The 26,739-nt window shown below is 43.2% G+C and overlaps 1 protein-coding gene across 3 annotated transcripts in view; it reads right to left on the bottom strand.

Moving 5' to 3' along the window:
• The window catches only part of LOC134985605 (phospholipid scramblase 3-like), a 111,483-nt gene extending 91,931 nt beyond the window's left edge, over positions 1 to 19,552 (bottom strand). The window contains exons 1-4 of one of the 3 annotated variants that reach the window (XM_063950422.1): positions 19,470 to 19,552; positions 17,449 to 17,530; positions 7,757 to 7,857; positions 7,090 to 7,143 (exon numbers count right to left, since the gene is read on the bottom strand). In XM_063950422.1, the coding sequence (XP_063806492.1) occupies positions 7,090 to 7,137 (48 nt within the window). In that variant the 5' untranslated portion in view covers positions 7,138 to 7,143; positions 7,757 to 7,857; positions 17,449 to 17,530; positions 19,470 to 19,552. Of the gene's footprint in view, positions 1 to 7,089; positions 7,144 to 7,756; positions 7,858 to 7,994; positions 8,126 to 17,448; positions 17,531 to 19,469 lie in introns of those variants that run through there. The other 2 variants (XM_063950421.1, XM_063950423.1) reach the window with 2 other exon arrangements.
• Positions 19,553 to 26,739: the final 7,187 nt, after the last annotated feature.

Raw genomic sequence — 26,739 nt, 5'->3', positions numbered from 1 at the left:
GCAACTTATTTAACAAAGTTATAATCATTTGTAAAATAATAACAAGTAGTCTAGAATCAGCTACCAGCACATGCAATCTCCCCCACCAACACCCTCATCATCAACTTCCTCATTAGTGATCACAGGTACTGCAGTTATTGCAAAAAAAAATGTTTGTGGGGGCCCAAACAATTCAAGCACTTCAGTTACAAAAGTGGCTGCCTCTGTTGCTGAGGTGCTTGGTTTGTTAAACTGTGCATGTCCTTTTTAATATCCAAAATAAGGGCAGGGAGGGAGGGCCAAAAGACAATTCCAGCTGGCACGACATTTCATTTTGGGCTGTATTTTTGGGGGCATTGGGGATTATTTTATTTATTTGATCTATTTACTGTTTATTATATCGTGCAGCATATTCTGTTGTGCTTTACAATTGGAAACAGTGATAAGACAAACTAGGTAATAATAGACAGGCATAGAGGTAGGAAGGCCCTGCTTGTACGCTTACAATTTATAGGGAAATAAAAAAATTATAATTCATAGACATTTTTATTGGTTATTGCACTAATACATTACTAATTTGCAACACATTTTTAACCAGAAAAGAATACAATATAAGCACAATAGCTAAGGATTCCAGAAAAGGGTTGAAGCGAAACAGAAGCCAGAGCTGCAAACTACAAATCAGTCTATTTTCAGAATAATAAACCATTTAAATTAATCAACCATCTTAAATTTTCTTAATCATTTAAATCAATCAATCATTTACCTGCCTTCCACTACATACAGACTCCACACCTATTTCCCTGTATGGTGATCCCTGGCCCTTGGGCCTCTGATCTTATTCTTGATTAATGAAAATATTGTTGGTTTCTATGGGGTCATATAATCTATTAAACTGCCACCATGTCTGCCTCTGCTGTGTGACAATGTTTCATACTATAGATATGTTATATTTTATCTGCCGTGCGTTTGTGCCTCTGCTCTTTCGTTTCATTTACCTGTTATTGGTGAAGAATATTGTGAGCTGTGAGGTGGTCAAAATTGACTGGAAATAATTGAACATATGTGTTATTGAGGTTAATAACACTGCAGCAAAAAATAAAAGCAGGCAGAATTTACATGATTTTAGAAGTTTTTATCAATTTACAAAAAATAAAAAATGCAGATCAAAAGCCAAAACACCGGGGTTCACTCACATCTCTACTATAAATACTGTTTTATTTATGTGTCTATTACTGATATACATCTATAGATACAAGTAACCACCATGATGAAACCATTGTAGCATGGCTATATTACACAATTGTGTGTGGATTACACAGCAGGCTTGACACTCCGACATTGACTTGTATAAATGGATGATTAGTAAAGTATACACGGCAATACACAATTTGATCATGATACTGGTTACACCTAGTACAAGAAGATTCATATACTTACCTGTCGGTATATGAGCCGGACGCAGCAATGTTCTACATAAACATTACATTTTAACTACAGTATATGCATCACAATAAGACAATGTCCTCCTTCCTTTGGCTCTTCTTTATAGTATCCCTATAGTGGTGATAATGATGGTGCTGTTGCTGATAATAGTGGTAGTAACGTCGGTGGTGGTGATGATGGTGATAAAATTGGTTGTAATGATGGTGCTGTTGGTGATAAATAGTGGTGGTAATGATGGTGGTATTAGTGAGAATAGTTTTGGTAATGATAGTGGTGTTGGTGATAATAGTGGTGGTAATGATAGTGGTGTTGGTGATAATATTGATGATAATGTTGAAGGTGCAGGTGATAATAGTGGCAATATGACTATTATTGCCACCACTGTTATCACCAACACTATTATTGGCACTACTGTTATCACCAACACCACTATTATTGCCACCACTATTATCACCGACACCAGTATTATTGCCACCACTGTTATCACCAACACCACAATTATTATCACCACTGTTACCACCATCACTATTATTGCCACCACTTTTACCACCAACACCACTATTATTACTACCACTGTTACCACCAACACCACTATTATTATCATCACCAGTGTTACCACCATCACTATTATTGCCACCACTTTTACCAACACTACTATTATTACCACCAGTGTTACCACCATCACTATTATTGCCAATACTGTTACCACCAACACCACTATTATTACCACCGCTGTAACCACCATCACTATTAATGCCTCCACTGTTATCACCAACACCACTATTATTACCACTACTATTATTACCACCACTGTTAACACCAACCCTACTATAATTACCACCACTATTATCACCATCACCACTGTCATTACCAAAACTATTCTCACCAACAGCACCATCATTACAACCAATATTATCACCATCACCACCATTTACCACCACTATTATCACCAACAGCACCATTATTATTATCACCACCACTAATATCACCACTATCACCAACATCCTTTCATTACCACCATCATTACCACCACTATTCTCACCAACACCACCATCATTCCCCCACTATTACCATCGTCATCATCATCAACGCTATCATTACCACCAGTATTATCACCATCACCACCATCATTACCACCACCACTATTATCACCAACACCACCATCATTACCACTACTATTATCACCATCACCACTATCATTACCACCAGTATTATCACCATCACCACCATCATTACCACCACCACTATTATCACCAACACCACCATCATTACCACCACTATTATCACCATCACCACTATCATTACCACCAGTATTATCACAATCACCACCATCATTATCACCACTACTATTATTATCACCAACACCACCATCATTACCACCACTATTATTATTATTATTATCATCATCATCATCACCACCACTATCATTACCACCAGTATTATCACCATCACCACCATCATTACCGCCACCATTATTCTCACCAACACCACCATCATTACCACCACTATCATCAACATCACCACTATCATCACCACCAGTATTATCACCATCACCACCATCATTACCACCACCACTATTCTCACCAACACCACCATCATTACCACCACTATCATCAACATCATCACTATCATTACCACCAGTATTATCACCATCACCACCATCATTACCACCACTATTCTCACCAACAACACCATCATAACCACCACCATTATTATCACCATCACCACTATCATTACCACCACTATTATCACCAACACTATTATCATCGCTATTATCACTAACACTACCATCATCCATTATCATTACAACCACTATTACTATAGCACATACACCACTGATCCCATTACCATTACCACCATTACAACATAAATGCCACCTCTATTATCACACACACCACCACTTTTACCACCACTATTATCAGCACCTCCATCCTTACTACCCCTATAATCACCATTACCTCCACTATTATCACCATCACCACTATCATTACCACCATTACAACATCATTACCACCTCTATTATCACACATACCACCACTTTTACCACCACTATTATCAGCACCTCCATCCTTACTACCCCTATAATCACCATTACCTCCACTATTATCACCATCACCACTATCATTACCACCATTACAACATCATTGCCACCTCTATTATCACACACACCACCACTTTTACCACCACTATTATCAGCACCTCCATCCTTACTACCCCTATAATCACCATTACCTCCACTATTATAACCATCACATGTGATTACATTGCCACCATAACCATTTCTTGTACTGTACCTCTAACAACACTAAGACCTATCCTAACACCATTATCACTATTCCTAGCACTTGGACCGCTGACAGGACATTTCTGTCCCATGTAGAAATTCAGTGCTGTTGGTTCTTATACATTGTTAGTGGTAGTTGTTTTTGTCGATTACTCGTACAGAGAAGAAGATTGGTGAGCTGAATGTCAGCCATATGTCAACTTCTCACCAATGCTTGCCAATGTGACAGATATTTCTACATGTTAGTGGCCCTCATAGTCCGTGGAGCACTATGTACATGTGAGAGTGGTATCTGTCTCTGTTATTTGGTCATCAGAGGGTCTTTCCATGCAAAAGACCCCCATCTCTTACATAAAGACTGATGAGTATCTGGCCCAAGACACGTCTGATCACCAATGGGACATGTTTGTCATGGCGGCGGTATTAGGGGGTCAGCAACGTCCGGAGGTCCGAGTGTTATATTACCATTATCACTGCCTTTATAATTGTTACATCATACAGTAGCTACATTATCATTACTATCAGTCAGTCATTCACTCCTACCACTAAAACCACAACTATTATCTCTCGTGCCATCTTTTTTACTATCATCATCTTCATCATCATCACACCTGTTATCACTTGTTTGATCATTATTATCACCACTATGTATCAATGAGTCTTACCACCAAAGCTACTAAGAAATCCAACATTATTCTCACTGACACAGTCACCACATAATCACACCCACTGTCACCTACGTCATTATCCACAATTGTCACCACCCCCAGCACCACTATTACCCCAAACACCTATTACCACTAACACTACCACCAATACCAACACTATTATCACTGCTACAATTCCCAGGACACTGCTATCTGCACCCCCACAGCACGTCTTCCGTTACACTGTCATTAGAAATGTGCAGGTCCCTTCTCCAGAAATCCAACCTACATGATGTTAGCTGGGATTATCAATGTCTAACCGAATCAGAATCCAAATCTGAACCAAAACAGTCCAGGGTGGTTTTGCCAAAACAAAAACACGGTGATGAATAAGAACCAAAATTAAAACACGGGGGTCCACGCCCCTCTCTAGTTATCATCACTAATAACCTCAGTTACCCCCACTAATATCCCCACTTTTTTTCATTTAAAAGCAATATCACCACTGTTATCACCATTACCACCACTGCATCACCATTATCACCACTGCTACCACCATTATTACTACTGTCATCACTATTATCACCACTGCCATCACCATTATCACCACGGTATCATCATTATCACCACTGCTACCACCATATCACCACTGTTATCACCATTATCACCACTACTACCACCATTATAACCACTGTTATCACCACTGCCATTACCATCATCACCACTGCTACCACCATTATCACCACTGTTATCACAATTATCACTACTGCCACCATTATCACTACTGTTATCACCAATATCACTACTGTTATTCACATTATCACCACATGTATCACTATTATCACCACTGCATCACCATTATCCCCACTGCTACCACCACTGTTATCACCATTATCACCTCTGCCATCACCATTATCACCAGTGCTACTACCATTATCACCACTGTTATCACCAAAATCACCACTGCCATCACCATTATCAATTCTGCCATCACCATTATCACCACTGCTACCACCATTATCCCCACTGTTATCACCAAAATCACCACTGCCATCACCATTATCAATTCTGCCATCATCATTATCCCCACTGCTACCACCATTATCACCACTGTTATCACCATTATCACCTCTGCCATCACCATTATCACCTCTGCCATCACCATTATCACCAGTGCTACTACCATTATCACCACTGTTATCACCAAAATCACCACTGCCATCACCATTATCAATTCTGCCATCACCATTATCACCACTGCTACCACCATTATCACCACTGCTGCCACCATAATCACCAATGTTATCACCATTATCACCACTATTATCACCACTGGTATCATCATTATCACCACTGCTACCACCATTACCACCAATGTTATCACCACTACTACCACCATTATAACCACTGTTATCACCACTGCCATTACCATTATCACCACCGCTACCACCATTATCACCACTGTTATCACCATTATCACTACTGCCACCATTATCACTACTGTTATCACCATTATCATTACTGTTATTCACATTATCACCACATGTATCACCATTATAACCACTGCATCACCCTTATCCCCACTGCTACCACCATTATCACCACTGTTATCACCAAAATCACCACTGCCATCACCATTATCAATTCTGCCATCACCATTATCACCACTGCTACCACCATTATCCCCACTGTTATCACCAAAATCACCACTGCCATCACCATTAACAATTCTGCCATCATCATTATCACCACTGCTACCACCATTATCACCACTGTTATCACCATTATCACCACTGCTACCACCATAATCACCACTGTTATCCCCATTATCACCACTATTGTCAACACTGGTATCATCATGATCACCACGGCTACCACCATTATCACCACTGTTATCACCATTATCACCACTACTACCACCATTATAACCACTGTTATCACCACTGCCATTACCATTATCACCACTGCTACCACCATTATCACCACTGTTATCACCATTATCACTACTGCCACCACCATTATCAACACTGCTACCACCATTATCACCACTATTATCACCATTATCACCACTGCCATCACCATTATCACCACTGTTATCACAGTTATCACTACTGCCACATTATCACCACTGCTACAACCATTATCACCACTGTCACCACTGCCACCACCATTATCACCACTGTCTTCCTATTATCATCACTGGTATCACCATTATACCCACTGCCATCACCATTATCACCACTGGTATCACCATTATCACCACTGGTATCACCATTATCACCACTGATATTACCATTATCACCACTGCCATCATCATTATTAACAGTGTTATCGCCATTATCAACACTGTTATCACCATTATCACCACCATTATCACCACTGTATAAGCGCAGTAACTAACCCCTATCCACCAGGCAGACACTGTGCAGGTTATAGACAAACTCTGGCCACACACTGTACTGCTATAGTTGATACATACAGTATAACCACTTCTACCTGTCCTCTGCAGAACATCAGTTCCATAACCCTCCCCATCTGATCCTTACAAAGCACAAATCCCATAAGACTCTCCTGTTTGTTCTCTGCAGAGCATTGCTCTCATAACCAACTCTGGCACTTCTAAGAACATCACTCACAAACCCTCCCCTATATGACATCTACAGATATCAATCCAGTGCCCTGCAGAGTATCAGTCTCACATGCTGTACAATGCATTGATAGAGAGAGACTCACCTGAACCAGATACTCCAAACCTGGGGGTGTAATTGGAAGTCTTTCCATAATTACCTGCAAAACATAGATATGTTAGTATAGACACTACTACACCCTGCCATATATACACACACACAGCCCAGTACATACACTACTACACCATGCCATAAATACACTTACAGCCCAGTACAGACACTAGTACACCATGCCATCTATACACACTCACAACCCAGTACAGGCACTACTACACCATACCATATATACACACACAGCCCAGTACAGACACTACCTACACCATGCCGTATATACACACACAGCCCAGTACATACACCACTACACCATGCCATATATACCCAGTACAGACACTACTACACCATGCCATATATACACACTCACAGCCCAGTACAGACACTACTACACCATGCTATATATGCACACACAGCCCAGTATAGACACTACTACACCATGCCATATATACACACTCACAGCCCAGTACAGACACTACTACACCATGTTATATATGCACACACAGCCCAGTACAGACACTACTACACCATATATATATACACACACACACACATACAGCTCAGTACAGACACTAACTACTACTACTTTTATAGACTAGAGCTGTAGTTACTCCCATAAGAAACTGCCCCATCAACTGTGTTACCTCTTTACAGTCACTTACGTAAATTCTATTTGATGCCTCTTCTTCCTGTCTCTCCTGCCTGTTGCTGTTTCTCCTGCCTGTCGCTGTCTCTCCGGCCTGTCGCTGTGTTTCCCTGTGTCCTGCAGTGAGAGGGTTACACAGAACAGGAAATTAGAGTAAGGTTCGGGGAGTGTAATATAATAATAAAGCTGGGAAATGACAGGATACAGAATGTGAGTATTGCACGTTGTGTAACATCTCAGTACAGTTTCCTCACACATTATAAGGACATCCTGGGGCGAGTGTAACACACGTACTCCCTGCAGCAGGATAATAACGGGCTGATATAGAGATGTCTGCAGCATAAATGACAGAGCAAAGATGCAGAATATATCTCCTCCTGTATACAGGGCGTGATTCTCCTGGTTACGTCATGTGATCACCATCCACACATACACCCATCTCTCCTGCCGCCTGTGCTATGGGAGTAATTCCAAGTTGACAGCAGCAGGAACTTTGTTAGCATTTGGGCAAAACCATGTGCACTGCAGGGGAGGCATATGTAACATGTGCAGAGAGAGTTAGATTTGGGTGGGGTGAGTTCAATCTGCAATCTAAATTGCAGTGTAAAAATAATGCAGCCAGTATTTACCCTGCACAGAAACAAAATAACCCACCCAAATCTAACTCTTTCTGCACATGTTACATCTGCCCTACCTGCAGTGCACATGGTTTTGCCCAACTGCTAAAAAATATCCTGCTGGGATCAACTTAGAATTACCCCCTATGTTAGAGTGCTCCCTCCTGGTGTACAGTAGTATCTGTGTACAGCCAGGGACTTATGGGTTAATGCGGGCGATGTGTGTAGATGGAGCAGCACACGCCTGTATATGGTGGCAGTGGCCCAAGGCACACTGGGATTTGTAGTGCCTCCGCTGTGTAGTACGGTCTCATAGCACAGTCTATGGTTCCCGGACCCTTGCCTGGCGCTACACCCATATGTGATGCCACATATACAGATGTAGCCACGCTAATTGACGCTGGGAAGCGCCCACCCGTGCACTTTTGGCGCGGCTACGCGCACCCGCGCCAGGCTACGACTTTTGCCATTCTGATGTAAAGTAAATGGTCACAGGTGCGATTAAGACGCATCGCGGCAAACAAGGCATAGCCACGCCTAGGAGTGATGTGGGGCTGCAGGAACGATTCATGAGGACCGATGCACAGGGAAGGCTTGTTTTCCCCGCCCACTGTTATTGCGCAGCCTGACGCAGATCTCCAGGTATCGGCAGTAAAAGCCAAGGGCAGGTCACACTCCCTGCTCATATTTCATGTCTGTATGCAAAGGCAAGTGCCATTCTCTCGGCTACGGAGCTGCTAGTGTCAGCAAGTGGCGCTGCCGCTGAGGAATGAAGAGCGACACCCACCGGAACCATCACACTCTCATTCGCAGCCTATACGCAATAACGAGGAACATCGGACCTAAGAGTTGGTCTATTGTTACGCAGACTGACACAGCAGTTGTGACGCAGGCGCCATGTATTCGCACATACGAGCTCACAGCCGTACAAAGATACACACCTCGAAAATGCTCATGACACGCTTTTCTCAATCACCACCCGCAAATTCCTCGATACCACCTCCAAACAGCCCCTTCCTATCAATTATTGGCAGTCTGCCAATAATCATTTTTTTGTGTACAAACAACCCCCCCCCCCCCCCCACTGAGGGCCGGCAATAGAAATTTTGGGGCCCAGTACTCTGATGTCTTGGCCACCCTACTCTCAACCCCATCTCCCCTGACGCTATGATGCCGACACCACCGTACCCCGACATGCCTCCCCTGTATACACCAAATAGAATGGAAATTAAATATACTATATATACACAAACCTCACACTGTCACTAGACGAGCCACTGCTGACACAGATATTGGTAGCGGCGGGGACCCGGGTGGTGGGGGGGACCCCTGCCGACATCGGCAAATGCATACACACTTGCCGATGCCAGGGAGAAGGGATCGACGGCGGGGAGGGAAGCGGGGGTTACGACGCCCATGTTGCAGGTGCACCATGGCTGTCATTAACGAGGACCTCCCTCGTTGGTACATGTTCAGACGAGGGAGGGGATCGTCAATGATGCGCGTGAGCACACATCGTTACCGACATTGAGTGTATTGTAGAGGCTTTCAGCTGCAGTCATCCTGTAATCAAGCTCTCAGTGTGTGTGCAGCTCAGCTGCAACCGAGTCTGCAATCGAGGAAGCTGGTTTGCATTGGTTTTACTCCCTGTTAAATTGCAGTAAGCTCCAGTATTATTCACTGCTGATAATAGCTCTCAGTTGCAGCGGGAGCCCTTGTCTCTCTCTGTTCTGTATTCCGTGTACTCTCTGGCTACCTTCTACTCACAGAATATCTGCTCACCTGACCTGTTAGTAAGGGCTCCTATCATACCTGTGAATCTGCAAGCCATTCCCAGTCTGCAAACTTAGTCAAGCAGTGAGGTCTGTAATCTGCACCGCAGTTATACTATCTACAGGAAACCTGTTTGTCTGACCTGTCAGTGTTTCCGACACACCTGTGAATCTGCAAATATTCCCAATCTACAAACCCAGCCAAACAGTAAAGTCTGTAATCTGCTCCTGGACCTCTGTACTCCTGGCCTGTCAGCCAGTGTTCCAATATACCTGAAATCACTATCCGTCTGTGAACCAGGCCAAACACGGGAGACTAGCAACTCTGCAGTTCCTGTGCATCCTGCTCTCTGGGTTTAGCCCAACAACTCTGCAGTACCCGTGAATCCTGCACTCTGGGTTTAGCCCAGCAACTCTGCAGTTTCCGTGCATCGTGTTCTCCTGAGTTCTTTCCATCAGTAGTTGGTTCCTTTTCCTTAGAGTTTAAGCTTGTACTACTGCTAGTAGAGTAATGCCTGAGGGCATCCAAGTACTGGTAAGTGTGACTACTGTAGTTTTAAAGGAAAGGCAGCTGTAATAAGGCAAGAAGACTGTCAGGTCTGAGATATCTGTGTTCCTGACTGTGACTCTGGTGGGCCAGTGGTGGAATCTGGGAGCTGGGAAGGCAGACCGAACTGGAACGCAAATATTAATATTGGAACTGGGTTCAAATCAGGCTGGAGTGCTGACCGGGCTGGAACCGGGATGATGACACTTGAACAGGACTAGGACTGGACTGAAATGGAAATGTCAGTACTGGAACTGGGTTGGAACCGGACTGGAGTGATTGGAATGCTGATGAAACAGACTGGAACGTCTGCTAGCTGCAGGAGCCCAGGAACATAGCTCTAGGAAGCGATATTTGGCCTAATTCAGATCTGATCACAGCAGCAATCTTGTTAGCTAATGGGCAAAACCATGTGCACTCTAACTCTCTCTGCACATGTTACATCTGCCCCCCCCCCCCATTAGCTAACAAATTTGCTGCTGCGGTCAGATCTGATTTAGGCCCATTGTTCAAGGCACCTATACTCTGCCTGTGCAATCCTTATGTTACCCCTGAAGAGTGGTGATAGGAGGAACAGATTAGATGATCACTGCTAGGCCAGGGATTGGTAAAGCAGAGGACAGCAGTGGATTGGTGTGCAGAGTCATGTGACAGCTGCAGGGCCTGTGGTTGGGGAATCCATGGTCAGCTGATTGCAAGTGTTTTGGAGGGAGCTCTGATGTGGATGGAGTGGAGGGGGAGCAGAGCACTGTGGGGAGCTGGAACTGGAATAGCATGTCATGCTGGGATCGCTGTGCATGGACAGCATGGAAACATACGTGACCTCTGCAGCAAAGTACACTAGACCTGCTACTAAGTTCTACAGGTCTGATCTTTTGATGTACACGGTGTGACGACACAGCCGGCACATTGTGTCGCACAGTGGTAAAAGTCACGTGGTTACTTTCCTAGCCCTGGTCCTACCCATGGACTCCACTAATTGCTGATATGTATTTAGTTATATGCTAGGCAATATTGTATTGTATTGTGTTATTATATTGTACAGTTATGTTTTATCTGTTATATTAGGTATATGTAGTTTATTTGGGTATTATGTGTTCAATGTAATTAATGGAATAAGTCTAGGCCAGAGTGATATGTAATATAGATAAATATGCTCATTCTTCTAAGACCCCTGACAGTACAATCAGATGTGATTAGGATGAGTAGGTAAGTAGTCACCGGGTTATGTATGGAGCTGCAGGTAATCTGATCCTATACACCCCATTGTGTACAGGAGCCCAGACACCTCGTCTCCACTCCTCTGTGACCTCCTCACTGACCAGCTTGTGTGATGAATAGACAGGGGGGTATAACAAGAGGAGTGACCTCTGCTGGTGAGGGAGAGATCTGAACAGAAGGTCAGAGAGTGGATGTACCTCTGAAGTGCAGACGCTGACTAGGCATTGCGGTGCCGTCAGTGGCGAGAATCCGTGGCGCAGGACGCTGTGTGAGCTGGTATCCCAGGCCAGGAGACATAGAACTACAGCCAGTGTGTAACAGCAGGAGACCGCAGGCATCTGTAATCCTAAACTACTGTGGGGACTTAGTAAGTAAGATACCATCCTGGCTTGCAGTTGTTAATGTTCTTGTGTACTGTGTGTGTATATTTACATAAAGGGCATTTGCCACTTTACTAACCTGTTTACCTGAGTGATCAGGGAATCCTTATCCTCACACACGGGCCAGTACCAAGAAGATCTACAGCAATCATAACAACATTTGATTTCCAGTGGGTACTTCCTAATGTAGACTTGGCCACACCACATGCTTTGCTATTGCCTGCCTCCTGCTCCTCCTTGGTGACCGCAGTGGCAGGGCAAGGGACAGAGGGACAGAGAAGGGATGGAGCAACGCTCACCAGATAATGTTCCTGCGGGGGGTTGGGTGGGGGACTTTTTCCCACCATAGCCTGGGGGTATAGATATAAATAAATGAAGGGTCCCCGGTACGTGACTACCAGGGGTGTTTAATACGCAGGGGAGGGGTGGATAGTGGAGTGGGCTTAATATTCATCATTTTCCGGTGGGAGGACAGCTTGCTTGACGGCAGATATCTCCAGTTCCTGGAACTAGTTTCCTTAGCTTTCAATGGGATAAAGAACTAGAGAGTCACACCTTTCATGAGGTACTGGAGACACCTTTCAGGAGGTGCTGGGGACACCTTTCAGGAGGTGCTGGGGACACCTGTCAGGAGGTACTGGGGACACCTTTCAGGAGGTTCTGGGGACACCTGTCAGGAGGTACTGGAGACACCTGTCAGGAGGTACTGGGGACACCTTTCAGGATGTACTGGGGACACCTGTCAGGAGGTGCTGGGGACTCCTTTCTGGACGTGCTGGGATCACCTGTCAGGAGGTGCTGGGGACACCTTTCAGGAGGTACTGGGGACACCTTTCAGGAGGTACTGGGGACACCTTTCAGGAGGTACTGGGGACACCTTTCAGGGGGTACTGTGGACACCTTTCAGGGGGTACTAGGGACACCTTTCAGGAGATACTGGGGACACCTTTCAGGATGTACTGGGGACACCTTTCAGGAGGCACTAACTGGGGACACCTTTCAGGAGGTACTGGGGACACCTTTCAGGAGGTACTGGGGACACCTTTCAGTAGGTAATGAGGACTTGGGGGTCAGAGTTCAGGAGCCAGAACAATACACTAACAAAAATATAAAACTGCATGCCAGGCATGTGGAGCTGGGGCAGGAACCAGCTGCTGGAAAGCTGATATCTCTGGGTATAGTTGGGACAAGCTGCCAGTGTCCACCAAAAGGGGAGAGTCCCAGCTTTTGTATATAGTCGAAAAGGGCAGCAGAACTCAGGGATTTGGTGAAGTGCAAAGAACTTGTATTCAGAATAATCACGTCAAATCCAATGTTTCGGGGAACATAACCCCTTTGTCAAGGAGTTAACAGTGACAAAGGGGCTACGTGTCCCAAAATGTTAGATTTAATGTGACTTTTCTGAATACAAGTTCTTTGCACTTCACCAAATCCCTGAGTACCGCTGCTTTTTACCGATTACGTGTGTGCTACCTGCGGAGACCTTTATCTTGCACCAGTAAGCTTGAGCAGAAACTCTTGTATGGTCCTTTGTTAGCAAAGACCAAAAATAGTTGATATGAAGTGTAGTGACAGAGGACGCCAATATAGTATGGGAAACTGTAATCCCATTGATTTATTAATTCTTATTTGGATAACATATATGTACAATACATATAAAAGTAGGAATATATATCCTTTTTTCACTCAACATTAATACAATAATTTTTTTTGGAAATAAACATTTATTTTCCATAAAAATACAATAAAATAGAAGATAAATATCACAATACATTAGGCTGCCGGTTTACCACAATGTGACACAGAAATGGATGTATTGATCACACGTATTACCCTCAGGGGTATGAGCTCACTAGGTGGATGTCATTCTGTCGGTTTAACCGGGAACTGCAGTCCAATACCCTACGAGTTTCATCCAGGTGGACTTCTTCTGGATAAGTAGAACGGGGACTTGTTGAAACAGCTAGTGTGATAACAGATTTTTTAAGAGGTATTCTTTACACTTTGGTACATACCACAAGACTAGAAATACTTCCATATTAATACGGACAAATCCACTCAGATCTAAAAGGCCACAATTGTGGACCTGACTATACATATAAGGAATGTGGATTATCTCCACTAGAACAAAATAAAACATAAGGGGACAAGACTCATGATTTATATACTGTACCACAAGGTAAAAATTAAGTTTCTTATTCGATGTTTGGTGTAAGCTATACTCCACCAATAATTCTGCGAGGGGGTAGCTTAGACACCTGAGGATAATGGAAAATACAATTGCACCCATTAAATATCATGGGTATAAAAAGTCAGTAAATAAAAATTAATAAAAACAAATGAAATTAAACCACATAACATGTGTCACCTACCAATCATACTTATAAGAACTAGACATGCATCAATTATCTCTATCACTGAGTGGTGTTCTGTGTTACTTACAATGGAAAAATTGCTCTCCTGGACTAAAGGGGGTACACACGGAGAGATCTGACTACACTGCCTAGAAGTTAAGCAGGAATCTCTACGTGTGTATGCCCCATAGCGGTATTGATGTGCGGCCCCACGCGTCGCTATCGCCGGTGCTAGATTAGTCTGCATGCACAATCTAGCACATCGCTCATTTCACCGCTGGGTGAAATTAGAGCCTCCCCACCCCGTCCCCCGTCTGCCACCCTCGCTCAGCACACATTGCGCTGTGCTGAGCGAGGGGGGAGAGATGTGTTGCTGCGCGGTCACTGATAGATCGCCCAGCACACATCTCTTCCCGTGTGTACTGGCCTTAAGTATCCCCCAGCTCCGGCAGTGCGGCCTATGTGTCCTGTGCTCTACTTATACCTCTATGGCAATGCATCACTTCCTCCAGAATCAATTAAGTGTACAACAAATCCCCCTTATATCTATTTTATCCAGTTTGTAATGGGGAATGAGAGAATGAAATAGGGAATCTTACAGTAAGGGAATGCGTTATAATGACAGTGTGAGTGCTCAGACAAACGTCTTAAATAAAAAACGCAGCTTTTGGCGCCAATATATGAAATGTAGGGGCCAATATGGCCGCAGTGGAACGCACTTCCGGTATTTGCGTTCCACCGCTAATCCAATTCAGTCTCACTGCCGCGGTGATATGCACTCCTGGTGCTTACAGAGATGGTGGTGGAGCGCATTTCCAGCCTGCGTTCAACAGCGGTAGAGGTAAAAGTGTATTTCCTGTGTTTTGGACTGTGGTGACACGCAGATTAGAACTATCATGGCATACTGTATACCGTATAAAGAGCGTCCTTGTGCTTGTAATTAAACTAGGGGCAAGCGTGAAATATAACCCCAATGTATAAAGCTGCAGTGATACATGTTATTATTTTTGTGGTTATGGATATTTTGAACTACGCTACAACACAGATATCATATAAGGAAAAATGTACTGGCAAGAAAATGCCTTGGTAAGTGTGAAATTAAAATAAATATATATACACACATATATATATATATATATATATATATATATATATATATTCAAAAAGACAAACTTCATTATGTGAAGTATAAAAAGGGCTCCCTCTAAATCATAAAATAAATGAGAACTTCTCAATGATTTTACAAAGAATTATTAATACAGCACAAAAATACAAAGATAATACACTTTTGCCTGTTACAATATATGGCAGGATTTTATTCTTTCTAGTACATATTTTACAACAGATACACTATAGTGTAATGTAATATTGTATACAACCTTTGTGGTGCATCTATTTCACTCTGTGTGATTTAATATACATATTATATACATACATATACATATTATACAACAAGTACACTGTGACGTTACACCATACTACCATTGTGATACATCTCCTTTCACAATGTGTACAAGCGCCTTTGTGTAACAAACATGTAACAAATGTCTTCACAGTGTGTGGTATAACGACATTGGCAACATCAATTAGTATATGAAAGTGTATAAACTTATTCATCATAAATAATAAATAATAATTTCAGTTGCTCGGTGATTGATGATGTATTTGGGATGCAGAACAATCTTAGGGAATGAAGGATGAAAGGGAATCTACTCTAATAGGAAGGAGACAATATCTATTACTTAATTTAACCCTTTAGGGTGAAGAGTGTTGAGGATATACAGTATATCATGTAGGTTTCCCGTTTTGAGAGTTGGAGGTCTCTATCGCCTCCCCTCAAATTCATTACAACATGTTCTAAAAGAGTAAAGGAAAAATAACCTTTAACCTCAGATCCATGTACCTCAGAGAAATGCCTCGGTGGGCTGTGTGTGCAAGCTTTGTTCTTAGTATTACGCAGGTGCTCTGGTATGCACAATTTATTTTGCCGTTGTGTCTTATCTATATCAGAGAAATCACAGCTACTGGTAACTCTATAGATTACATATTCAGTGTTTCACGTGACTGTTTGTTTTACAATATAAGAGGAGCCATTTTCTCATTTTGTCCTAAACGTTTTTTTCCCCATAAATTTGCAACAAATCCATCGATGACACGGAAAACAACCTGACTTTTTAAGGAAACAATCTTTTGATTCAGTATTGGACCTTGTGTCGTTCAATCTACTTGGGGCCAATGTGCTCCTCCGATTAGTTTCTTTCCTGAATACAAGGGAGGTTTGTCAGGTAAATGGGAGCCAAGATAGGGTCCCTTTGAAGAATTCCCCAACGTTCCTCAATTATTCTTTTTTTATAGAGTTATTCCCTCTATTAAATTGCGTGATGAAAGGTCTACATTTCCATTTTTCAACCCCTTCAGCGGTTCTTTATCTGTTTTCTAATAATTCTGCCTTGTTTATAGTTTGTGCTTTCCTTATGGCTTCTTCAATAAGAGATGGACTGTGTTAAAGTAGCATTTATGCTTTTTTTCACATACTGTACATTGCTACCCCTCCTCCTATTCTTCCCATTCTATCCTTCCTAAATAAATTGTATCCTGGTATAGTTATGTCCCAGTCGTGATTCTCATTGCACCATGACTCTGTAATTGCCACAATATCCAGGTTATCCTTTGTCATTATTGCAATTAGCTCTGAAATTTTGTGTCCTAAGCGCCTAGCATTTGCACACATAGCTTTCAGAATTTTGTGTGTGCATCTGTTATTAGTAGCCATGTCCAGACAGTACAAAACAAATGACAAGTTAAAGTTGATATTACCTGTTTGGTGATGCCCTGTAGGTTTCACGTTTTGAGAGTTGGAGGTCTCTATTGCTTCCCCTCGAATTCATTACAACATGTTCTAAAATAGTAAAGGAAAAATAACCTTAAACTTCAGATCCATGTACCTCAGAGAAATGCCTCGGTGGGCTGTGTGTGCAAGCTTTGTTCTTAGTATTACACAGGTGCTCTGGTATGCACAATTTAGTTTGCCGTTGTGTTTTATCTATATCGGAGAAATCACAGCTACAGATAACTCTATAGATGACATATGCAGTGTTTCACGTGACTGTTTGTTTTACTATGTAAGAGGTGACATTTTCTAATTTTGTCCTGAACTTTTTTTTCCCATAAATTTGCAACAAATGCATCGATGACACGGAAAACAACCTGACTTTTTAAGGAAAGAATCTTTTGATTCTGTATTGGACCTTGTGTCGTTCAACCTACTTGGGGCCAATGTGCTCTTCAGATTAGTTGCTTTCCTGAATACAAGGGGGGGGGAGTGTTGTCAGGTAAATGGGGGCCAAGATAGGGTCCCTTTGAAGAATTCCCCAATGTTTTTCTTTTTTTTTTTTATAGAGTTATTCCCTCTATTAAATTGCGTGATGAAAGGTCTACATTTCCATTTTTCCTCTACTTCAGCGGTTCTTTTTCTGTTTTCTAATAATTCTGCTCTGTTTACAGTATGTGCTTTTTTATGGCTTCTTCAATAATAGATGGACTGTAGCCCCTCTCTACAACCTATCCTGTAGAATTAGAGACTGTGCTTAGAAGTCTTCAATGCTGCTGCAATTTTTTCTTATGTGTATAAACTTGGAGAAAGGAACACTCTCTTTCCAGGTGGGGTGATGACAACTGGAGATCGGGATGTAACTGATTGCATCTACTTCTTTAAAAAAAAGTCTTAGTCTGTATATTATTACCAATGTCTCCATAAAGATTAAGATCCAAATAGTCAATGGAGACTGGGCTGTATTTATGTGTACATATTAGATTGTAATCATTCATATGTATCTGACTAATAAAATGATTAATACTGGTGTAGCCCTATACAGGATATGGGGTTGAGAGCGAATGAGAGAAGATAATTGTAAAAACACACACACACACACACACATATATATATATATATATATATATATATATATATAATGCAGATACGAAGCGTCACTCCGTGCTGGAAAAGTTGATGACTGGTGCCCTCAGTAAATGGATAATAGCAAGCGTGAAGACTGCGGCACTCATATAAATGAACAAGTATTGTTTACTGAAGCATATCAAGTAGTTACAAATGCCTCAACAAGGCTGACGTTTCGGTGCTGCAGGCACCGTTTTCAAGGCAGGCATGAATACAAAATAAAAGTGCTAACAAGACAGAGAAACACAAATGTCTCACCTAAGTAGGGAGCAGCCATCCCGCCGCAGGAGAGCCGGGACCGGCGTCCGCTTCCGCCAGCCGCAGCTGCGTGTGCGTCGCATCCGGTGACGTCAGCCGGCATCCGCTCTGGTTACCATGGCTACGCGTCCCAAAGTCATGGCAACGCGTCTGAAAGCCTGGCCGCCTGTGTGGAGCACACGCAGCTGCGGCTGGCGGAAGCGGACGCCGGTCCCGGCTCTCCTGCGGCGGGATGGCTGCTCCCTACTTAGGTGAGACATTTGTGTTTGTCTGTCTTGTTAGCACTTTTATTTTGTATTCATGCCTGCCTTGAAAACGGTGCCTGCAGCACCGAAACGTCGGCCTTGTTGAGGCATTTGTAACTACTTGATATGCTTCAGTAAACAATACTTGTTCATTTATATGAGTGCCGCAGTCTCCACGCTTGCTATATATATATATATATATATATATATATATATACATATATGTTATTAATAGAGTGTTATATATCCAATAAGAAACTCAAACCAATTAGTGGTATATATATATATATATATATATATATATATATATATATATATAGTAATGATCACCATTCTAACAAATGTTGTAAAATGTACATAAATGTTTGTATATTTACACATATGTTCAATAACATTGATGGTGAATGGGGATAGAAACTTCTGGAGCCTCTCACGCTGAGTGGCAGGGGATTCCTCGAGGGGAAACAGAAAAAACGGTTGAAGGAGCGGGGAGAGACAGTTGGTGCATGTGCAGCGGAAAGGACGGAGGATGTTATTCATAGAGTGTTATATATTCAATGGCCCTGGTGTTTGTGTCGGCCACTTGTGTCGCTTATCTTACTCACACAGCTACCTCATTGCGCTCATAGGCGTGCGCACGGGGGGTGCCTGTCAGCTTCCCGCAGTCTCGTGGGGCAGCATGGAGCCTTTAGGTTAGTTGAAAGCAGGGATGGACCGGGAAGATTGCTGGGAGGCCGATGCACAAGTGAGGCCACCTGTCTGCCGTGTGGGTTTTTTTTCCACATGCCATGACAGGCAGCCGAGGGTGAGCAGCGCGGCCGGGCTGTGTTAAATGACAGGCAGCCAGTGGAGACAGTACACCTAGGGCTGACTCTCAGTGGCTGGGATGACTATAACAGTACACAGGGTGGACGTGGGTGGAGCTAAGCGGCCAGTACAGCCAGCTGGGCCTGGGTTAGGAAGCCGGGAGACCGAGGAGCAGGACACAGGTGGAGCAGAGAGGAGAAGGGAAGCTGGATTCATCTGAAGACCGGGGGAACAGGGCTGATCAGAGGGGTACAGCTGGAGCTAATTGATCATGGCTGCAGCCTGCTTCTCACACACAGGCAGATGTCTGCCTGAGATTGTGAGTAAAGAAGCAGCTCAGGGCTGGGATCATGAGCCCCTCTGTCAGCCTCAGGCACTGATCATTAGATTAAGGATTTAGATGGGGGTTGTGTGCCCCTCCCCCACCAATCTAGCACGGGACTACTTTGTTTCCCCTCTCCTCAGACTTCAAGACCTGCACAAACCAGTGTACAACATGTTGCCCCGCCCCCAGGTCTCCTACAGCTCCTCCCATCTCCATCTGCTTCCACGGGCTGTGCACTGGGCAGCTCAGAGGGAGACACTCAGAGGTTCCCCAGCTGTGCCTCTAACCTCCCCCCCCCCCACTACCACCCTGTGTGCCTCCCACCATGTGTGCCTCTACCACCTATGTCAGCTGCCTGTGTCTCTTGCATCCCTCCATGTGTGCCTCTGCCCATCTCCCATCTGTACCTCAGCCCCCTTTCTCATGTGCCTCTGTCCACTTTCCCATCTATAGTTTTGCCACATTATCTAGTATATACCTCTGATATTTCCCCACTCTGTAGTCTGTACCCCTGCCCTCTTTGTCATGGTACCTGAAGGGTTAGCTCTTCTGTCTTTGTAAATATTACTTTTTATATGATCAATTTCCTTATAATAAGTATAGTGTAAAAGTGAATATTTCTACCTCCCTAATGAAGGGTTAAAACATGCTATATGAACTGTTATGTGTTTGCATAGATACGTATTACCCTGTGCCAGGATACCTTTATCTCCTCATACAATACCAGGCTTGTATGTGTCTGTTTCTCAAGGACAGTTCTATACCAGATGAAACCTGTTACAGACTTTGTTAAATGTTTTGAGAAACTTGTAGAAAACCCATATATGAACATCCGCCTTTTTCTATTCTGCCTGGTGGCTGCTGGCGAGCCAATGGGAGTGTAACGACATGTCAGTTACACCCATATGCATTGTCTTATATACTTTTGTTAACCTCATAATAAACAGTGTGAATTTTTACTGCTTGTGTTGTGCATGTAACTCATAGCATAAAGGTTTACACTCCCAGACGTCTGAGAGGCCATCACATCGAGGGTTAAAGAATATAAGGGCATATCCTTTCAGCTGGGGGCTCGTCCGGGATTCAGTGATCGTCCCCGAATGGTAAAGATAGAGAATTTATTGTCTGTCTTTGTCATGCGGGATTGCGGTCATACACTGAAGCTGAATCCGTGTCAGTGTTCTGGGAACACGTGACCAAACATCTTTAATGTCTGGGACTTAAAGATACACTGAAGCTGAATCCGTGTCAGTGTTCTGGGAACACATGACCAAACATCTTTAATGTCTGGGACTTAAAGATACGTCTGAGAAGGGACCAGGGGTCCAAGCGCAATTCTCCAAAGACGTTAGTATCTGGGATACTTAAAAATAGACCTGGGGTCTATACGTAACGTAGAGAATACCTCGATTTGATCGTCTATATATTTTTGTATGTTTGTAGTGAGATAAGTTCTTATATTTGGTCCAGACGGCTGGTAAGTTTTCGTCTGCCAGATATCTTTACTCAAACACTTTTCTTGCTTCCTGTCTAAAACGCTGTATTTTTCTGACATCTTGTACGAATGGTAAGTATCGTACACGTCAAAAGATTTCATGTTCTCACTATACAAGATAATATTGTGATATTGTCAATGACTAATTAACTGGTTAAGCTGATGCATGCATAGAAAGTTATTGTAAATTGCATTGTTATTGTAAAATTGCATAGAACGTTGGTGTAAATTGCATTTTTTACTATGGGAGGGGGTCAGAGTAAGACAGTCATTTACCCCCCACCTTTACCAGGGGAAACATGCAAGATGTATGTCGCCCGCAACTCTACCTCAGAGTATTACTTAGTTAACCCATGGGTGGATAATTTAGCGGGATGGATAGAGAAAGCAGGACAGGACCCATTCCTACGGGAAGGCAGTAATTACCCTTTCTATATGGAGATTTAAGAAAAAATGTCAGTTCCCAACAGCACAGAAGCGAAGCTGCAGAGAAACTGTAAATCTTTGAAAACCCTCTCCCTCCCCCTTGCATTCCAATGTATCCTGCGCTCAGAGACACAAATCTCTTGGCAGCAGTAACCCTTTCACACTAGATGGGATCGCCTCCAACTCCACTGCTGGAGGGTGCGTCCACTAGCTCTGTCCCTAACGCACCAATAACCCAGAGTTTAGATAATAGTAAAACACTGCCCAAGCCCACCATTACCCTCGATGGCTGTATATCTTATTTGCGCAAAGCTTGCAAAGGACGCAGCTATACACATATGAAGGAAGTCTTTAAAGCCTGTGCTTTTTTGCCTGTGCTTTTTTTTTTGCCTGTCGCTGTGGCTTGTAAACAGAAACCTTCATAGTCTGTTACTGCGTTTTGGAAAAGGTTTAAGGACTGCTGGACAGATGACGCTGGCTTACCTTTGCTTAACTCAGAAAGCTTACTCATTTCCGAGGCTGCAGGGTGTTTTGATGTAAAGAAACCTGCGCCCACTCATAACTATCAGAACTCCAGACGCTTTGACAGACAGAACCAACCCCGCAGTCAGGGAAGATTCCAAAGACCCCGCGCACTGACGGGGCCCGGAGGAGGGTATCCCAGCCTTTATTCAACTCACCCGTCATAGTAAAGATTCACCTCTGCTGCCACTTATTATAAATGGAAGTAAAATTCCCTTTTTAGTGGACAGCGGTGCAACAACCAGTGTTTTGTGTTCTGACCTATGCAGTATCCCCTCTCACCAGAAAAGATAGAAGGTCTCCGCCCCATGATACAGCAATTCTTACAACAGGGTATTCTCAGACATATTGTATCACCATACTGTACTCCTGTGAACCCTGTTGCCAAAGCTGATGGCAGTATAAGATTTGTACAGAATCTCAGAGCGATCAATCAGCTAATTGTCCCAATTGCACCAATTGTTCCAGATGTAAACTCACTCATTTCTGCAATCCCTGCAGATGCTGCGTTCTTCTCTGTAATTGATTTGAAGAATGCCTTTTTTCAGCATACCTGTAGATTCACAGACACAATTACTTTTTGCCTTTTCTTTTGAGGGTAAACAACTTACCTGGTGCAGATTATTGACGCACCTGTTGTCTCCAGGCCACATTGAGGCCCTGGCAACCTCACCATGGTTCAGTCCTGCTACAGTATGCAGATGATCTGCTGCTCTGTAGTAAAACTGAGGAGGCCTGCCGAGAGGATGGTGTTTCATTACTAAACTGGCTTTGTGAATGTGGACACAAGGTGTCCAAAATAAAAATGCAATGGTGTAAAAAGCATGTTGATTACTTGGGTTTTGTGCTCACTCAGGGAGAGAGGAAAGTCAGTCCACAACGCATACAGTCTGTATTGGGCCTGGTCACCCCAACTACCCAGAAGGAACTACTGTCCTTCCTGGGTATGGTAAATTACTGCAGACAGTGGATATCTGATTGCTCTTATTATGATAACATTTTGAGACAAGCCACACTGAAGGACAAACCTAAAACTGTACAATGGTCACAAGAAATGTTAACTGCATATGAAAGTTTAAAATGTATGTTGATAAAAAGTCCGGCACTTGGCCTCCCCAATTATGTACTACCTTTCCATCTATATGCAAGGGACAATTGTAAAACCATGGCGGGGGTGCTCACACAGTTTCATGGAGGGAAGTTGCGCCCCGTGGCATTTTTTTTCCCAAAGTCATGCCAGTGTCTGTGCAAGGTATGCCTGCCTGCCTCAGGGCTTTGGCAGCCTGTGCAATGGTTGCAGAAATGGCCACTACCCTCACTTTAGGCCACATCACAGTACTCCACACCACACATGATGTCCTGGCAGTACTTAAAGGCTTACACACAGCACATGTCAGCACAACGCCTTAGTGGATATGAAGTACTCCTTTTGAGTAACCCTACCCTTACCATCAAGTACACTGCTGGTTCTTCTGGCCCTGCACCCATTCTCAATGCCCTTTTAGGCTTGAAAGGTCCCGAGGATGAACCACCCGACCTACATGACTGTGCTGCTTCCATTGAAGCTGAAACTTCTCCCAGACTTGACATGTCTCCCGTTCCCATATCAGGCGCAGACATAGTTTTTGTTGACGGCTCCTGTAGTAGGCCCAATGACAATACATACCAGGCTGGCTATGCCATTGTCACCCTCCCTGACACTGTGTTGGAAACCCTACCAACACCTTATCAGTCCGCGCAAGCTGCAGAACTCATTGCACTCACTAGAGCATGTCCCTCCCTTGACAACGTCCATCTGCTCACTCAACTTCAAGCTGCTGCGACTAATACTGATCTCTCCGACTGGACTTACCCAATTCTGCAGAAAAAATCCTAAATCAGGATTAATCTGCAAAGAGGGGAAACCCTGTATACCCCAGTCCAGTGCCCCTTTGCTCGTTGCCCAGTGCCGTGGTGTTGGTCACCGTGGTGAAGCCACAACACTCCTCCTACTAACCAATGATTTTTATGTTACTAATGCCAAATCACTTGTGGACCAGTATGTTAGCAGATGCATCACTTGCCTCAGGAACAACCCTAATAAAGCTAAACACCAGCATCTTGAATACCCCACAGAAAACTCTAGGATACTCACCCTTTGAAATACTAATGGGTAGACCCTTTTCCTACACCCTGGGCTAAGAAACCACTAGTAATACAGGAAGGAGATCTAGAACTCATCAGAGAAGAGTATGTCAGGTCCCTGATAACAAAACTGAATGAAATTGAACATGAGGTTGTTTGTAAAAACCCTTTTGAATCCACAGGAACCTACACACCCCTTTAAAGTCGGAGACAGAGTCGTGGTGAAGGTGCTCCCCAGGAACAAGAGCCCAGGAGACTTCACCTATGGTCCAGAGACAGAGGTCGTAGCAGTTACCCGAACAGCAGTCCTGACAGAGGAAAGTCCTACCTGGATCCATGCATCCCGAGTAAAAAAGGTTCCTAGACCAGACCTAGAGAGGGAAGCAAGTGATTCCAGTGAGGTACGAACCGGGGCAGACAGCCCTGACCTCCCACCTAGCGAAGAAAGAAGAACAGAAGGAGGATGAAGAAAATGCCCCCTATCTTTACCCTGGGGACTACCTTGATAGCCCTACTGGCCCTCACTCACCACACAATATGTGAGGTTGATATTACACACACTAATGGGATCCCCACCTTGTGGTATAATTCCTCTAACACACACGTAGCCACATATATCCTTGACTATTTTATGTTATATACAACAAAGAAGGAAATCAGGAATGTCTGAGACAGTATATATTTGTGTTACTGACGAATGGTACTATGACATTAGATATTATGGATCTAATTGTAATTCCTGGGAAGCTGTGGGGTGGAATACAGGAACAGATTGGGGATATCGCCCATCAGCTGCCAGAAACAGATATGGTCAACATCTGAACTTACTTCAAAGATTGTCTATTAATTTTTGGTTGGAATGGATGAAGTATAGTGCTAACAAACACAATAAAAGCAACTGTTATGTCTGTGGCAAATCTAGGCCCCACCTAGGTACAGTGCCCCTTAATATACCCCTAGAACAAGAAAATTGTTTTTTCAGCCTTTTTAATGACACCAAAACAAATGACAGTCAGTGCGAAATGTGGAAAAGGGAATATCCCATATTGTCAAAAAATCCCAACCCAGGAAGCACCATAACCATATATCCTGGAAACTATACCTGTTATACATCTAACATCACCCCAGGGAGAAATTTAAAAACCTTCCCACCAGGGTATTGTGCAAATAAAAGAACAACTGTTTTAGTCAACTAAACTAGATCATTAGGCGACATTTATTACATATGTGGGGATATGAAGCTTAGAATTAAACTAGACACACCATGGTATGGTGAGTGTGCCCTGGCCAAAGTCATAATGCCACTCCTAATGATCACCGATGACCCCACTCCTCCCTCTAATACTCCTGCTAATCGAAAGAAAAGAGCACTCCCAGGAGGTAGCTTTGACCCCCACGTATACATTGATGCTATAGGGGTCCCAAGAGGTGTTCCAAATGAGTTCAAAGCTAGAGATGAGGTGGCTGCGGGTTTTGAGTCATTGTTTCCTATAGTAACTGTAAATAAAAACGTAGCCTGGATTAATTATATATATTATAATCAACAAAGATTTGTTAATTATACCAAAGATGCTCTTAAAGGTATAGCTGAACAGCTAGAAGCCACTTCCCAAATGACATTCCAAAATAGAATGGCCCTTGACATGATCCTAGCAGAAAAAGGCGGTACATGTGTTTACATTAGTAAGGTGGAAGGCTGTTGTACATATATTCCTGACAACACTGGTCCCAATGGTAAGGTTACTTTAGCCATAAACAAGTTAGAAACCTTATCCATAGAACTTAAGAAAAATTCAGGTATTGATAACCCATGGAGCCAATATTTTGGATGGTTTGAAAATTGGAAACAGGCTCTTGTGCAAATAAGCATATTCATACTTGTAACTTTAATTCTTGTAGGCATTATAGTTTATTGTGTAATTCCCTGTGGAAAGAAACTTACCTCCAA

This window comes from Pseudophryne corroboree, assembly GCF_028390025.1.
Source record: "Pseudophryne corroboree isolate aPseCor3 chromosome 6 unlocalized genomic scaffold, aPseCor3.hap2 SUPER_6_unloc_1, whole genome shotgun sequence".
NCBI classification, from domain to species: Eukaryota; Metazoa; Chordata; class Amphibia; order Anura; family Myobatrachidae; genus Pseudophryne; species Pseudophryne corroboree.
The sequence above is the reverse complement of the archived record's forward strand: the minus strand, read 5'-3'. Positions and strand labels throughout refer to the sequence as shown.